The 16,446-nt window shown below is 40.4% G+C and overlaps 1 protein-coding gene across 12 annotated transcripts in view; it reads left to right on the top strand.

Moving 5' to 3' along the window:
• LOC148823956 (C-Jun-amino-terminal kinase-interacting protein 4-like) overlaps positions 1-12,350 on the top strand; it is a 77,952-nt gene extending 65,602 nt beyond the window's left edge. For 6 of the 12 annotated variants that reach the window (XM_088926622.1, XM_088926620.1, XM_088926619.1 and 3 more), the window contains 12 exons: positions 283-513; positions 1,329-1,527; positions 2,341-2,463; positions 3,164-3,244; positions 4,239-4,306; positions 4,787-4,935; positions 5,363-5,534; positions 5,959-6,072; positions 7,358-7,396; positions 8,878-9,054; positions 9,665-9,814; positions 10,704-12,350. In XM_088926622.1, coding sequence (XP_088782748.1) covers positions 283-513; positions 1,329-1,527; positions 2,341-2,463; positions 3,164-3,244; positions 4,239-4,306; positions 4,787-4,935; positions 5,363-5,534; positions 5,959-6,072; positions 7,358-7,396; positions 8,878-9,054; positions 9,665-9,814; positions 10,704-10,819 — 1,619 coding nt within the window. In that variant the 3' untranslated portion in view covers positions 10,820-12,350. The remainder of the gene's footprint in view (positions 1-282; positions 514-1,328; positions 1,528-2,340; positions 2,464-3,163; positions 3,245-4,238; positions 4,307-4,786; positions 4,936-5,362; positions 5,535-5,958; positions 6,073-7,357; positions 7,397-8,877; positions 9,055-9,664; positions 9,815-10,703) is intronic. The other 6 variants (XM_088926624.1, XM_088926621.1, XM_088926629.1 and 3 more) reach the window with 4 other exon arrangements.
• The last annotated feature ends 4,096 nt before the right edge of the window (positions 12,351-16,446 follow it).

Raw genomic sequence — 16,446 nt, 5'->3', positions numbered from 1 at the left:
AGTTCCTTGTGTCCCGTTTTACACCTGTGAAGTCTTATGTTTCCTATAAACCTATGAAGCTTGGCGCTGGTTAAATGCTTTGCATTTCTACATTGGTTTGCAAAGTGCAGAAAAATGTCATCCTGAAATCAGTCCTGCACTATGGATAATTTCATTAAGATAATTATGAACTGCGCCATGCACACGAAATGGCCTGCATATTGCGTAGCCCCTTCAGGACACTTTCACAGAAGCAGAGCGCTGTGCACTGGGAGGCGCTGACAAGCAGGTGTGTGCTCGCAGGTGCCAGAGAGACTGACTACCCAGCCGGGGAAGAGGTTCCCCAGGAGGCAGAGGGCGGGGCAGCGGACAGTGCCTCCCTGACAGCCAGCGTGGCCAGCAGCAGCTCTGCGGGCAGCGACAGCATGCTGGGGGGAATCACTGTAGTCGGCTGTACTACCGAGGGGACAGCCACCATCCCACAGAGTGAGAGCACCCCTGTGTCTGCCTCCCCCATCCCAGACGTCCAGACAGGTAGAGTGCAGGCTGACATTCTGTATTTCCTCTGCCAGACTTGAAGAGCTATAGGCGTCTTGTTTCGTATCATTTATTGTCTGTGTTTTGCAGCTTGTAAATGCCTTGTTAGGAAATGTGCATTGCAGTTTGGTAAAAACAAACCTGAATCAATGGTGCATAATACAACCGCAGATAAATATAATTAAAAAGTGCTTCAGCATAAAATGTCCTTCTTTGGGGCGAAGCTGTAGTAAATCTTGTGAGTGTATTGCAAGTACTGTGGTATGCATGCACAGTTATATCCACAAGCAACACTTATTTTCACTTATTATTTTTTAAAGGATTTTGTGGAAGTATTGTTTTGGTTAAAACCTATAAGCATATTGTATAATACAGGATATGACCATAGACTATATTCAAGTTACATTATACCTTGTCATTGTGTACACAATATGCACATTCGTGTCGCTCCAAATGCTGTCTGAAAAGTTAATCTGAGTGTTGTCTTCTGCTAGTAAGAGCTGACCATCTTGCTGTTTAATTTTTATATTATTTTTATGCAGTAACTTGGGAGACTAAACACAGCTGAGTGTGACACAACAGGTTCCTGTCCTGCAGACAGGGCAGAAATGAAGGAGGTTGAAATGCTTAATGAAAGAGAAACATGTAAGACAGGGAAAGGAGAAAAGAAACGGGGGGAAATTGTGGAGATGATTTCTGCTTCTATCCCAAGTTTGTCTATGGGTTCAGCTTTTTTTCTGGCCTTTTTATGGTGAGTGTTAGTTGCCGATTGTTCCTTTGGTTTGTGTGCGCATGATCCTTCCCTTCCCCAGGAGAGACGGGTGCTGAGAACAGCGCAGTGGAAGGAGGGGTGCCCACGGCGGAGGAGGCCACAGAAGCGACCGAAGCCAGTGCGGGCTCAGGGGATGACGGAGCAGACATCAGCCAGCCAGGAATCTACACGGAGCACGTCTTCACAGACCCTCTGGGAGTGCAGAACTCTGCCGAAAGCACCCCCGTCTACCCGCAAAGGTACAGGAAATTAAAACTTCTGCTGATCCCTGCCTTCACAAGTGCATGCAAGGCAAAACCGGATCAGAACATAAATATCCGTGCCAGATAGCCTCCTGGCCTCATGTATTCCGCAGGGCTTGACACAGGTGCCCAGCAGAGTGCAGGCAGCCAGCAAGGTGAAAGATAGTTTAGGGTTCAAGAGCTGGGACACATCTGGAGAATGGCTTCATCAGGCGATGATAAGCAGTGTGTTGAGCTATGTATGTTAATAATGCCTTCATGTATTTATATGGAAGTTTCCAAAGAAGTGCTTCACATTTACATTTACCTTTGAAGTGCAGCCCCCACCTGGGTGATGTGGTTGTCACTATGCACCTCCTGCCTCACCAGAGATCTGAACAGGTGCAGAAGTGAGAAATTGCTTCAACAAATATAGGAAAGTCAGTCAGATTGTGTAGGTCCGGAGTGGAGTTTAGCCAGGACACTTGATTTTATACCATAAATTTCCAAACTGTGCCATAGCATCTTGATGGACAAGAAATCAGGACCTTGGTATAACATCTAGTCTGAAGGCCTGCATAGTGTCTGGTCCAAGGGAAGTGTTCCACCTGCTGGTCCTCTAATACCAACAATTTGGTTTTCTAAGGTCTCCCATCCCAGTACTGATCAGGTCTTTGCTTAGTTTCTGAGCTCTGTTGCAGTGGAGATCTGCTTCACTTTCCGTCTCGTCTTGCATGCATACCAGTTTCAGTAAAAATCCAGAGAACCTGACCTTTACACTCCATTCCAACTTGTAATTAATAAGAAACTAACCCTAACGCTGGCCTGCAGGGAGTCTGACTTATTCAAGGATGGCGTGACGTCTCTGCCGGACGAGCAGGATCTCATGAGAGAGGAGGCACAGAAGATGAGCAGTGTCCTGCCCACCATGTGGCTTGGAGCTCAGAATGGCTGGTAGGCTTCACTGCTGAGGGGTGCACCTGCAAAGACCAAATCAGAACTCATTTGCTGTCCCTTCAAAGCACGTTCCATTATGATTCAGCTTTTCATCTCTTATGGGCCTTGACAGCGGAGCTTCTTTAAAAAGCTGTTAAAATCAGAACATTCTGATAGTCATTACAGTTCTGCATTGCCTTTGAATGATTGAATTTCATAGCCATTTAATGCATATTTAGAAATACTTCCATATCCAAAAAAAACATGAAAATTAAAAGTTAAGGATTATAGAGAGCTCCAATGGGAGTAAAATACATTTCTGACATGGGACACTGGCGTGATGGTTTTATTCTACATGACATATCAGGTGAGACATGCTTTTGGAAGTCATGTTCTACAGCAGCTAAAAACTTAAATCTGAAATCTACCCCACATGTGTAACTCAGGAGTAATCTATCAATGATCCAGCAATCTAGAGTGGATAACAGGTCAGGTTGAGAGAGGAATTAACACCTTTTAAGGAAAAATAATACCAGTAATGTTAGCAGAGTGAGATTGGATATTTACAAAATAGCTCACAGTTATATCCAAAGATCTAAGACTTTCTGCGAGCACTTTTGAACGTTATTATTGTCAACACTTCTAGTAGTACCCAATAAAATGTAGTGAATTGGTTCCTGTAGCTGAGTTTTGTGCTTGCCACTTTGCTGTTTTCCAGCTTGTACGTCCACTCTTCAGTGGCTCAGTGGAGGAAGTGTCTCCATTCAATAAAATTGAAGGACTCTATTCTCAGCATTGTGTAAGTACAGTTGTTTAGTAGTATGTGCTTTGCTATGAGGGAGTGTTCTTCACTGAAGTTATTAATTGGTTTATGTTGGATGTTCTTACCCTGTCTTAGCTCTGTGTTATTTGCACTTGTTTTTGATATTCCTCGTGATTGCCCCTCTCCCATTCAGCCCTGGTTCATCTGCTTAATTCATACAGTCCCATTCCTCAGAGAACAGCCAGCAGGACTAGCCTCCATTACCAGAATGATCAATGCCTACCCACTGAAGCGTTTTGAGTGCCTAACTCTTTACTTGCTAAACAAATTGATAAGAATCTATATGTAAGAAACGTGCTCAGGACATGCAGGAATATTTTGTACTGAAAATAATTAAAAGTAAAAATGCTTCAGTCATATTCATTCGATAGCTACTGTATGTGACAGTTCTCTGGTACAAATTCTCCAATCTATTTTGTTGTTCATTTTAGTATGACTGGAAGTCAATGTATGGACAAAACAATACACAGCAATAAGAAACAATACTTAGACACTTGTTGAATTTATACAGTTAGTAAGGGCCATCTAGTGGGCAAAATGAGAATTGAATCATTGTTCCATCTTGATCACCTGACTTGCACTGCACATAAAACTTGATTGTGACAAAAAAATTTACAGTTACATCCATGCTAGGTTTTCAGAAATCACAAATTAACTGGCATAGACTTTTTTTAATTAAAAATGCATTTCAAAATACAAACCTGAAAGGTTCTGACCATCACATATTGGGAGAAAAGCATATCACATATTGGGAGAAGTCTTAACCCAAGACTTCAATATTTAAAAAAAAAAAAGAAAAATATAGATTTTCTTAGATGGGTTGCTTTGATGTATGTGTGACAAGCATCCAATCACTATAGGCTGATTTTGTATTTTTGGTTTGAATAGAAATACAAAATCACTTTAGCAGATTCTTGTCCTTTCTTAAAGTTACAATCCTATTTTTTCCTTTTTGTTAATCTTTCCCCAGACATGTCAAAGGAAGGGTATTAGTTGCACTGGCTGATGGGACATTGGCCATCTTTCACCGAGGTGTAGGTAAGAAGAAACAACACAGAACATGAAAACATATTTTGGTTACAGTATAACTTCTGGTACTGGTAAAATGACACTCCCATTGCCTTCAGTGTATGTAACAAGATAGTTGATATGTTGTTTTGAAAAATGCTGGTGAAATTTTTTCCCCTAAAAATTGAGAGTACAGCTCGGGAAATTCTAAAAAATAGTGTCGTCTTTGGCAGATTGTTATTGCTGACTCCGAACATCAGTACTGCTAATGTCTGCCTGATGGTGCGATCACTCAGTGATTTTGAGGTACAGCAGTAAGACCAGTATATCCTCACAGATAAACACTAAACAGAAATTTGCTCAGTGAAAAGCTATTTGCTCACGGAAATCTGGAAAACCAAGTCTGTTCTTCAGACGAGTGGGCCAGACTGTGTCAAAGGCTATTAGGGTCATTGAGGAGGCACACATCATCCTTGAGTTACGGAACCTCCTCTGTATCTTTACTCACAGATGGGCAGTGGGACCTAACAAACTACCACCTTTTGGACCTGGGACGACCCCATCACTCCATTCGCTGCATGTCAGTGGTGCATGACAAGGTGTGGTGTGGCTACCGAAATAAAATCTACGTGGTTCAGCCCAAAGCCATGAAAATAGAGGTGAGTAGGGAGGGGGGAGTGACATGCATTTCTGACCTTATTTTTATACTTTCCTTATCTTGTGGATGTCATTGCAGGTGAGCATATTTACTGACCATTTTCTTTTTTTAAACTAGCTTCATCTCATAAATAGTAAAAAGGGATAAAATAAATTTGTGTTTTATGCCTGATGCAAGGTTTCAATACTCCTCTCATTTAGCATTGATGACCAGGTGGAATTTAACCAGTGAGATTACGATGATAGCGTTTGGCACAGTGTATTCCCACCTGTTTCCATACGTCATTAATTGATATGATCTGGTTGCAAAGCTGTGTGAGAGCAGAAAGTATAAAGGGAAAATGGTTTGCTAAATTTCTTCAAAAACGATGACCTGGATGCAGAAAACTACAACTACAGTTCTTCGTCGTTGCTGTTCTTTCCTTTTAGAAATCCTTCGATGCTCATCCTCGAAAGGAGAGCCAGGTGAGACAGCTGGCGTGGGTGGGCGATGGTATCTGGGTGTCAATTCGCCTGGATTCCACCCTGCGGCTCTTCCATGCTCACACCTTCCAGCACTTACAGGACGTCGATATCGAGCCCTATGTCAGCAAAATGCTGGGTAAGAAATTTGTTTCCCTCCTCCAGGTTGAAAACACCCCAGAGCACTTTGGGAGAATAATCTTGATGTTCTAACTCAGCGATGGAGTCTCGCAGTAACAAAGATATGAATTATTCTCACATTAAAATAACATTTGTGGGGTTTAAAAGAGTTTCTAGCCTTCAGAATATTAGTCTAAACCTGAGTTTTTCAGCGGCTTTTCATTCCACCTATACTCTCGAAGACCGGAGATTTTATTGAGCTTTTCAAAGCTCAGTAGCCATTGGCAACCTAGACATCTGGCTACATTCTGGCACTTGAGCACTGGGGTTGAGCAGCTTTGCCCCAATCTGTCTTCTGAACCTTTTCTGTAACTCTCTCAATTAATGGTTATGGTGATGCTGTAGTTTAATGTAGTTCAAGTATTCTTGTGCTTTTTTCACAGGCACTGGCAAACTAGGCTTTTCTTTTGTAAGGATTACAGCCTTAATGGTGTCTTGTAATCGTCTCTGGGTTGGAACTGGAAACGGAGTTATTATTTCCATTCCTTTGATTGAAAGTAAGTAGCTTCACTTTGTTTTGTTTTGGAAAGACGCATGACATCCCAAACTGAAACAAAATGCTTGTTTTGAGAGTGGAGTTCAGCATCAATGGCCTTTATGCACAAAAACGTAACTGCATGATAACTGGTGAATATGACATTAAAAGAAAAAAATCTTGTTATAGTTTTATTTTGGCTTGGGCCTTTTCCATATTCCATGACATCACATATCCATTCCAGCTGAAGTGTGTCTGTACCAGTACTGTAGTGTTTATTTGCAAGATTGGTTAACACTGCTCTGTCTGTAGGGAACTGACTGCAAGAGAGAATAGACTGATGTATTCTTGAAAAATATTAACACATTGGCCCACTGTACTTCTGTCAAGACATCAACAGGACACTTGGTCAACATTTTGAAGGACATCCAAGTGGTGTCCACACAGTGTTCTTGAATCCATGACAAATTGAATGTACAGAGTCTTTTGGACTGGGTAGAAACACTGTCCTAACTTAGTCAGACGGTTGAACCATCACAGACTTATTTCACACATCTGTATTTAAATATGCAGGCCAATACTGTAGCGATATATTTTTCTCTTAACAGATACTCACATTCAGATTAATTTATATTACTTTTATTTATAAAGAAAATCAGATGGGAATTTAAGATGAAGTTAAATGACCCGAATATAATATATTGAGTTTTTGTTTTTCTATGTAATGATGGTGAGTTAGTATCCAGTACGGACCACGGAGCTTTAAACAGCTATCCATGAAGTATTCTCAGGCCTTTTTTTGTTCAAAATTATTCTTCCTTAAAAGAAATATTTGTTTCTCAGACCATTTTATTGAAAGGTATCTGGGATTTGTGATTTTGCAATTAACGGTTCATAAGTAGGAGTATATTTGTAACCCTTAATTATTTTGTCAACTGTATCCAGCAGAACAGTTCGACAGATGTCTGACTGATTTTCCACTTGCATAAAAAAAAGTTTCTTCCCAGGGACACAAAATAATATAATTAGCTCATTTTTACTCTAGAATTATAGTGACATCCATATACTTTCAAGAAATTGAACTTTAATGCAGAATAAATGCTTAGATAGTGTTGCCAGTAAGAATGGTGCCCTCGAATCTTAGTACCAGGAGCCCATGTCGGAAAAGGCAGACTTGCAGCATTTTCCTGCCCAAGGCCATATGCGCTGACTCAGAAGGATCTTTGAGGAGTGGTGGGTTCTCATTAACTCTTCTCCTCTACTGTCATACCTGTCCACTCTCCCCCCTCTCCGTTTTCTTACTGTAGCCGTTAACCTTCACCAGGGACGTTTACTGGGGCTGAGGGGTAAGTCCTGACCGCAAACCAAACAAGCTGCTCTCTCTCTCTGACTGCTCCAGGCCTTTCTCTGCCCTTTCAGAGCCCCCTGCTCTCTGATCTCTCCACCCCTCTTTTTCCGTAATGTAACCCCTTCCCTTCCCTAGCAGGGCCGTGCCGAATGCATACAGTTCCAGGTAGTTTCTTGAAAGGCCTTTCCTTGGCCGACATATTTGAGTTCTGTGTTTCTTTAATGTTAGTAGCAGAATGAAGTTACTGTACTGTTCTGACTATCTGGTAGGTAATCGAATATCAGCATCAGAAAGTCTTTAAAATGTCCCCTCACACACATCTATTTGTGCTCAAAGCTGCCATAAAGGGTTCAGAGCTTTATTTGACACTGTAGTGAAGTGATAAACCTTGTTATAAGTGGGCAATTTAAAAGAATTGAACTTTAAGTGGTCTGGAGGGCAGTGTTAAGCAGAACGAAGATTTAAATATTTTGGTTTTCATAAGTTGATGTCAGGGCTAACTATTATAGAGTTTTCATGTTTTTTTTTATCACAGTTCCCCATATCTGCTGCATTTTTTTTTCCTTTGGTAGACTGTTGTAAACGGTACCTGCTGCACCTCAGATTTGCATTATTACCACACAAAAGAGGAATCAAAATCATTACTGACAGACTCGGATTGGGCCACTTGTCAACAACAGTTAAACACAAATCCTGAGTCTCTGATGCCTTTGAGAATGGGACCTTAGTGACCTGCACTCAGGTTATAGTAGGCACATCAGCGTTGTTATGCAAAATAAAAGCATGGCGCTCTTTTAAAGTGAAATATGTCAGTCAAGAAAAGAACTTAAAGGATTGTTTGGCTCAGCCACATTCCTCTGTTTCCCTCTCTTTCGCACCTGTGAACAGTGCATCACAGCAGGTGTATGTTTGCTGAGAACCACAAACGTACTGAGAACTTGTGCCTTGGCCTCTGCTGCAGACAGGCTTTGGCGCTCATTCCTTTTCCTGTTTGTTTCTTCATGGCCACTACTTATCATTTCTGACATTTCTTGTTTTTTTCCATCAATTCCATCTGTCTTTTTAACCCCCTTTATTTTTTCCGTCAGCAGTCGTCCTTCTTTTCCTAGGAATGGAGCTATGCGGCGTAACGAATGAGCCCATAATGCGTCTTTTAGGCCTTTAAAGAAATGCCGCCTCACACTGTCACGGCTGTCAAGACGACTGTTTTGGCTTGCTCCATCGCTTTTATGAGTATCAGTTCAGCATGTCTGTCCGTGTTCATTTGTCTTTCTTTTTTCAGTTTCAGTTCACCCTTCTGCCATGACTTGGCACGTCAATGCTGTCACCATTTTGTGCGAGTTCTGTTGGGCCTCACCACTGCCTTGTCCAATGCCTGCACTGTGCTCGTTCAGTGCTTCATTTGTTCGTTGAAAGGTGAACATTGGAGCCCAGATGCCTTCTGGACTAATGAAATGTTTAATGTGTTTTATTTTAAAGCTAATAAAGTTGCCACAGGAGCTGCGAAAGGTCCAGGCAGTGTAATTCGGGTGTATGGGGATGAGAACAGTGACAAAGTGACTCCAGGTACATACATACCCTACTGCTCCATGGCCCATGCACAGCTCTGCTTCCACGGGCACCGAGACGCAGTGAAGTTTTTTGCTGCAGTTCCAGGTAAGGTTCTGACTGCACGTTTCAAGAAGCAAGAGATGCCTGTTTCAGCATAGCATGAGGTGGAAACAGCAGAAGCTTTTCATCTGTGACATGATGTAATCATTTTTCATATCTGTATTTTTATTCAGTATGTTTTTTTATGGGTGTGTAATTGGGAATGTTTATCACAGAACTCTCCAGAACATCTGCCCTTATTCTTTTCATTTTTTAAATGGAAACAACTATCAGGTCAGGCCCTTCAGTAAGGGGTCAGACTTCTGTATTCATCCCTTGCTACACATGAATTGTAGACTGTTTTCATCATTCTGTATTTCTGGTGATAGCGAATGTCTTTCAAAAAAAGTTTGTTCCTTTCATAAACCATTTTTGAAGTATAGCACAAAGTCTAAATGAACCCACTTTAAACAGTTGTATGTGGTGTAAGCATACAGTTCCTGCCAAACTGAAATGTAACAAAAACTTCAAAAATTGAAGAACGCAGATCACAGTATTTTTAGACTCCATGGGTATCCATTTTCTTGATATACCTAAAACTGTTTTAGTGCATCCTCAAACTTGGCAAGCTGTGGAAAGGTGTTAAAGTGTGTCTGTGCTTTTATCTTTTTAACAGGCCAGGTGATTTGCTCTTCAGCCAGCTCTGGAAGTGACACTCTTATTGACAAACCAGGTTCTTCTGCCTCAGAGCCGTCCAGCCAGGACAAGCTTGTCAAGTCTGTCCTAGTGCTCAGTGGAGGAGAGGGCTACATTGATTTCAGAATGGGTAAGGAGGATCGCCACTCGCGTTCACCATGGTTATTCTCAAGTACTATCAGATGTATCAAGAATTGCCTATAAATCTGATAGAGCAATACATTAAGCACCATTGCATACTCCTCCATTACACCTGCATGCAACTGCTCAACACATATAACATATATTTTTCTACTATATGCATGGAAGCTCCTTGCCATTAATTGATGGTACAGGTACAGAATAGCACTCTGCCCTTATAATGCCATAGAGCAAATGTTGATGCTACTTTACCTTTACTAGAAGAAGATGGATCTAAATTCTTTTGCCTATTTTAGGTGAAATACTTTCCAGTTCTTACAGAACTAAGCATCTTTGGGTTATGTAATGTATGGTTCTACTGATAGATGTATATTTGTAACTTCACATTTTAAAATGAGATTTCCTTTGTATGGAAGGAAGAGTGACCAGGGATTCAAACATTTTAAAACTTTAGTTTAGATTAAGCGAATCTAAGAGTAATTCGATCATTGCTGCAAGCGACAAAGAACCACTGCACAGTACCAATTCCACAGCACATACAAAAACCTTTTTTTTTTTCTCTGGGTCACTGTGCTGTGCCATAAGTTCAGGTATAGATGCCATTAAATGAACTGGGCTTCTCAAGCAGTTCAGCCCATTCAGGATAAGAGTTCGGTTGAGCTCTACAAGTCCAAACATCACCACTTCGGGTCAGAGACTCTTCAGTCGAGCAGGGAGTTCTTGAGGGGTGCATCACTGTTACAGCCCTTTAGCAAGCTCTTCTGTTAAGGCATCCCCAGGCTCACATTGTAATTCCAAGCTGTGTTCCAGCGAAATCAGCCAGCCCCCTCAAACACTCCCCATGAACTTCGCCAACATGGGAACATGCTGCCTTGCAGGTGACGAAGGATCCGCTGCAGAGGAATCCGACACCACACTGCAGCTCCAGCCCTTCCTGGCCAAAGCAGAACGAAGCCATCTGATCGTGTGGCAGGTCATGCTGAGCGAAGAGTGATCCACCTCATTCTCACACAGTGCCATCAGCAAGTAAGAGGAAGACCGTGAAAACCTTCTGCATGTTCTTTTTCTTTTTTAAAATTTTCATTTTAAATGCATCTGTATTCCTATTGTTAATTTTTTTATTATTATTTTGCACCCGAGTGTGGGATGGACTTTTCACTATGTATGACGCTTCTCTATTCCTTGTAATAACAAAGCAGGCAAGGGTTGGTGACTGCAGCCTGGTTGAGTGTCGTCACCCACATCCCTGCCTTGTCAGGGAAGCTTCAAACTCTTCCTTTGTATGGTTTGGCGATAGAAGCGAAATGCTGCTGCGCCTTAGATGTAGTTAAGCTTGTATATTAGAGGTGAATGAGAAACCAATGGACCTATATGATAGACACATTGTTATACGGAGATTGGAAATGTTGTGGGGATGTAATTTTTTTTTTAAACACTGGGGAGTCATAGTTATGTGACAGTGCCACAGGTTTGTGTCCCTTGTGTTCCCTGCTCTATTCCCTGTGTAATAGTTTAATAGATCTTGACTCACAGGCTATCACACTGTTAATGTACTCCGAGTGGTATGTATGTCAGACGTGACTGTCTTTTACACCCATCCTGCGTTTCCTTTCTACTCGGCAAGTGAGTGGACAGTGTCCCATTAATCCTTGAGGAATAGCATTCAAGCTGGCCTGTTTTTAAGGTTGTGTATGCCTGCATGGTGAAGTCCATTTGTATTTCCCTTTGCTACCGTCTTACTTTATTCTCCCTTGTCCTGTTAGGTCTTCCTTCCTGTGAAAGATATAGCTTGCAGACACTTTAAGCAACATAGGCTGCCTTAGTTTAAGCAAAACACACTTTTAATGATGTACACTAACTGTTCTAAGGAACTAAATTTGTATTTACAACAATGTGTGACGGAGTATTTATTTCTACGTGGGTGTCACAAAGTTACCAAAGCAAAAAAAAAAAAGAAAAAAAACAACCTCGCTTAGTTATTTTTAAGGGACAGCTTTTTTTCACACTGCCCTTGGCCCTAGAACTTGTTTAAGAGTTGCAGTCATCCAAGTGAACAGTTATTCATTTATTATATATATTTTTTAAAATAAACATCTCTGAAAATCTGTTTGGAATATTACCTACAGGGATACATAGAAATGTAACAGATTCTGTTGCACCTCAGAAACCATTTTCTAAACACTATGAGTTCTGTTTGTTTTTCATGAAAGCAGTTCTTCCTTCATTTGATCTATTAATACATGCATTTTGAAAACTTTTAATCCTACTTTTAAAATTTTATGGTCTGTGTAATTTTTTGTACATTTGTCGAAGACACTTTAATCTGTGTTTCACTTGCCTCTGTAAACGCAGAATGCTAAGTGTCTGTTCAGAACAACAGGGGGCTTTTTTTTCCTGTGATGGGGGGATAAAGCAGTCTTCGTATCGCAGTGTAGCCATTTCAGTATTTATTTCTATGATTGAGCCTTTGTGGTTCAGAATGTAACTTTGTACATGAAATATATATATAAATATGTATATGAAACATAAGTGGCTTGGTTTGTTGTTTTGATGCAGATTGTTTATAAACCAGTAACAAGAGCTACATAATGGAAAACAAATACAAGTAAGTTTTGGGTAACAGTGGCTGATTTTGTAAAACACTCTTGTTCTAATGAGCTATGCACGTTTTTGAAGATCACCACAGTGTATTTTGTTTTAAATACCAGTTTTTACAGTGTGGGGCTCTGGAATCAGTATGTTACACACTGCTGGGGCCTTTAACTTCTGGCTAAGTAGACGCAGACATCACAAGCAACCTACAGCCTTCACTGTCTTGTTACCATGACAATATTTCTTGGTAGGTGTGTGCTTTAATAGCATCTTAGCCTTATTTTTAACAATCTATTAAACTGAATTTAATTGGGAATCTGCAGTCTATGGTGTGTCATTGATCTGTGTGCCAGGGCATCTCTCCTTTCTGCTGTCATGCCAGTGAGGGTTAATCCAAATGAGCTGAATGGTCCCTTTTTTTCTGGAAACATTTAAGTTGTCTAATGTCCTGGTTGTGCTTTCATTTAAGATGGGCCCCTTTTGATTACTTTTTTCAAGACCTTCATACTCTTTCTTATTTGCATGTATTTTATTTTTTTAGCTTACTGGCATCTTGGTGCAGTGGTTAGCATTGCTGCCTTGCAGCGCTGGGGTCCTGGATGCCAAGCAGACTCGGGGAGAACATACAAGTTTCATGCAGATAGTACCCTAAGTCCAGAATTGGTTTCCTTCCACAGTCCTAAAATATAGTGGTAGGTTAATTGGCTTCTGGGAAAAAGTGCCTTGAAGTGAGTCTGTCTACCCTGTGTTAGACTGGTGTCCCATCCAGCATGTACCCTGTCTTGTGCCCATTGCTTGCCAGGAGAGGTTCCAACTCCCCTGCAACCCTGCATTGGAAGAAGCAGTTTGAAAATGGGTTAATTTTCCCTGCTTTCAACCTCGGGAAAACAATTCAGAAAATTCTACCTGAATTCCACCTGCTTTTTTTTTTCTTCAGAGCAACTTCATGTTCTCATCTGTTTTGTCAGTTTTCCTGCCTCTATTGCAGTGTACATGGGATCAAAACAACTGCTACACATGCCAGTGACTTAAAACATTTATACAATTTTAGGTCTTTTGAATGGTTATTTAAAGGCGAGTTTCAGCTAGTTATTTAATTCAGCTCTTTAAAGTCTCAGCTTAAAGTGTTCAAATTAATAACCCCAGTGTTTAGTACTCAGGGCCAAATTCAGTACCATAAGTCCCTCCTTACAGTATGTAAAATTGCAGCTTGTTGCCCCAGAAATACAAATTTCTAAGGATTATATTTGCATGATCAGAACTGCTTGGCAGATTTCAGAGACCTGGGGTTTTTGTGGGTATTTGTTTTTGTGTGCAGGATGGGGGATAGTTTCACTTCTATATCTCACCAATTATTTTATACAAGAGGTCTTAATAAATTAACATCTACAGAACTCCATCTCTCATTTACTGTACATATTACTTTGTTAAAGCATGTACTGTAAGTAGGAAAAACATTTATAGAAAGTGAATCTATAAATCAAACAATTTTTAAGAATATTTTTTGTTTTTATAGTTGGAAAGTGAAGACAATTTAATATAATATGTAAAATAACACTGGACGACATTTCAGAATGGCTTTTATTTGTGATATTTACAATAAATATCGGCTCTGAGCTTGAATGATTTTAAAGTTTCTTTTTATGGGGATTTATTTTTTTCCCATATTCATTGCTTTTGTTTCATTTTGGTACTTAAGGCAGCCATAAAGTTAAAGACTTTTAACCAAAGTAGTTTTTTACTGGGATTCTTCCATAAATAACCCATTTGTTTTCTAGACATTCACATACACACCTTTCTTCCCTCATTACTGAGCACCTCTTTCACCTTATAGAAATGAGTGTCCATATCACCAGAGTGGGACAGCAGAAGTACGCTGGGCCAAAACCACAATATCAGTGTATCAAAACCATACTTCAATGTTTTTATGCCATGAGTCAAAGGTATATTGTCTCCTTCTAAATGGAGTGACTGTCATTCTCTAAAAGACTAGGCAGGCTAGTAGTTAATGAAGACACAATTGTCATTTGTATGGGCTCATTCCAGAGGGCGGTGTAAGGTGCCATTACATTTGGATTTGGCAAAACCAGATTAGGAGCCCATGAGTAGAACAATGCCTCAATCTAAAGTGGATATTATCCGAGTTTTGTTTAAGGTCATGCCAGCACTGACAAAGGTGCAGTGTGGCCTCTTAAGAAGGAACACATACACTTGCATAAAGTTTTTTGAAGCATTTAAAAAGAGCTTGAATAGATTTTTGTTTTTCAGCTGAGTGTGTTTTTATAAGCCTCGCTGACGATATCTGACTGAACCACAGCTTTAGTTTGAACGTCATGGCTATTTCTTTTTCCAGCGTTAAGAGTATTTGCCTTTCCTGTTCTGTTCACTTAGAAGTTTGCTGTTGAGAGCTCTTTAAAGAGCTATTAGAGTACTTATGAGTCTTGCAAAGCGGAAGCACTCTGTTGGTGTTAATGGACCAAAGCGGAGGAGACTACGTCCGCACATTGAAGAAATTCTTCTCAAGTGTGTCCGTACACGCAGGAAGGATGTCAAAGGAAGTGTCCACCTCTCTGCAGGTGAGTTGATTGCATTGGCAGCTATGTCTACTTGTCGACGTAATCTTCACTATCACGAGAGGAATCATATGACTAGTCCTTTGACATTGGCTCTTTCTGACGTTCTTTAGCTATTAATGAAGGAGTGAAGGAGGAGGGATTTTCTGTTAAGCTCAATAATAATGCAGTTCACAGAAGCTATACATCCCATCTTGTGGGTTACTGAATACAATTGGCAATTAAAATCCATACACTATCCATATAAATGTTTGGCTCTGTACATACAGCAGAAATAGAAAAAATGCTCACTCTCGGATGACGTGCCACTGGAATGTGACATTGTAGCGCTGGCTAAAGGCCCAAAGTGCATCCACTTCTCACAGATGACAGGGAGGGAAAAGCAACTTGTAGTCAAAATGTTTTGTTTCTCCAAAGCATGAGAGCTCTGGTGCAGAATCCTGATGGCTGAAGGTTTGTTCTAATCGCTGGCAGTTCAAGAGCAGGCAGTTGTTAGAGATGCTCTGTTTAAGTTCTTTTCCTTGCTCTCGAGACTTTTCAAGATCAATACTCAGCATTCAAGTCTTACCAGAATTCTTTTCATCTCTTGATTTTATTTTAGAGCTGTGGCTACAACTAAAAAGGCAACATTTACCAAAATCAAAACGTTAAAAAGCGAGCTTGAAAGGCATAGGTTTGAAAGGCAGGGCTCTGTTCCCACTGAGTATCTCTCTGTGAAATCACTATAGCTCTGTTTCAGTCTTCTCACAAAGCAATCGCAATATCTTATTTCCCCTGCCTAGATGGGTGTCTGTAGGGATGAGTAAGGTTCTGGGAAGAAATAAATGAATAAGGAAGGTATTGTAAAAATAACTGTAATATTAGCAGCTATTATTGAATATTTCATTTAGAAATAACTTCGTATCTCTTGCAGAAACTGAAATGCTAATGCTGTTCAGTAAGGTGTTCTGAGTAAATGGAGAAATGTGATGCATATGCAAATAAAGGCTGACGTTTCAGTGAAAATTTAGTTATTGCATGGTAGTGCACAAACACAGGATTCATAAGGTTAGCAGCAAGTCTTCATGCTTTTATAGTTTTTCCTTACTTGAGGGGATGGCATGCCCAATCGAAATTCAACCTGAGCTGCTGAAGGCTATGTAAGACTGCAAGAGCAACACATAAAAGCTTTAAAGATCCACGGGAATAGATGTCAGGGGCTACAAAATGAAATCATTCACTGAAAGGTGTAAATACACTAAAACAATACTCAGGCATAACTCTTTTTAATTATTTCACAAATTGCAAAACCAAATCCTTATGTTTTATGGCAAAATATTGTATTTTCCATAACCTGTGCTTTTGTTTATAAAAGAACCCCACACTCTGGGTGTTAAGGGGAACATGCTTCAGCCCTCCATGTTAGAGTTCTTACTTATGCTGCAAACTTAGGTACAAATTACATAAAACCACAAGC

Source organism: Atractosteus spatula, chromosome 11, assembly GCF_055471065.1.
Source record: "Atractosteus spatula isolate fAtrSpa1 chromosome 11, fAtrSpa1.hap1, whole genome shotgun sequence".
Taxonomy (NCBI): domain Eukaryota; kingdom Metazoa; phylum Chordata; class Actinopteri; order Semionotiformes; family Lepisosteidae; genus Atractosteus; species Atractosteus spatula.
Note: the sequence above shows the minus strand (reverse complement) of the source record. Positions and strands in the feature narration are given on the sequence as shown.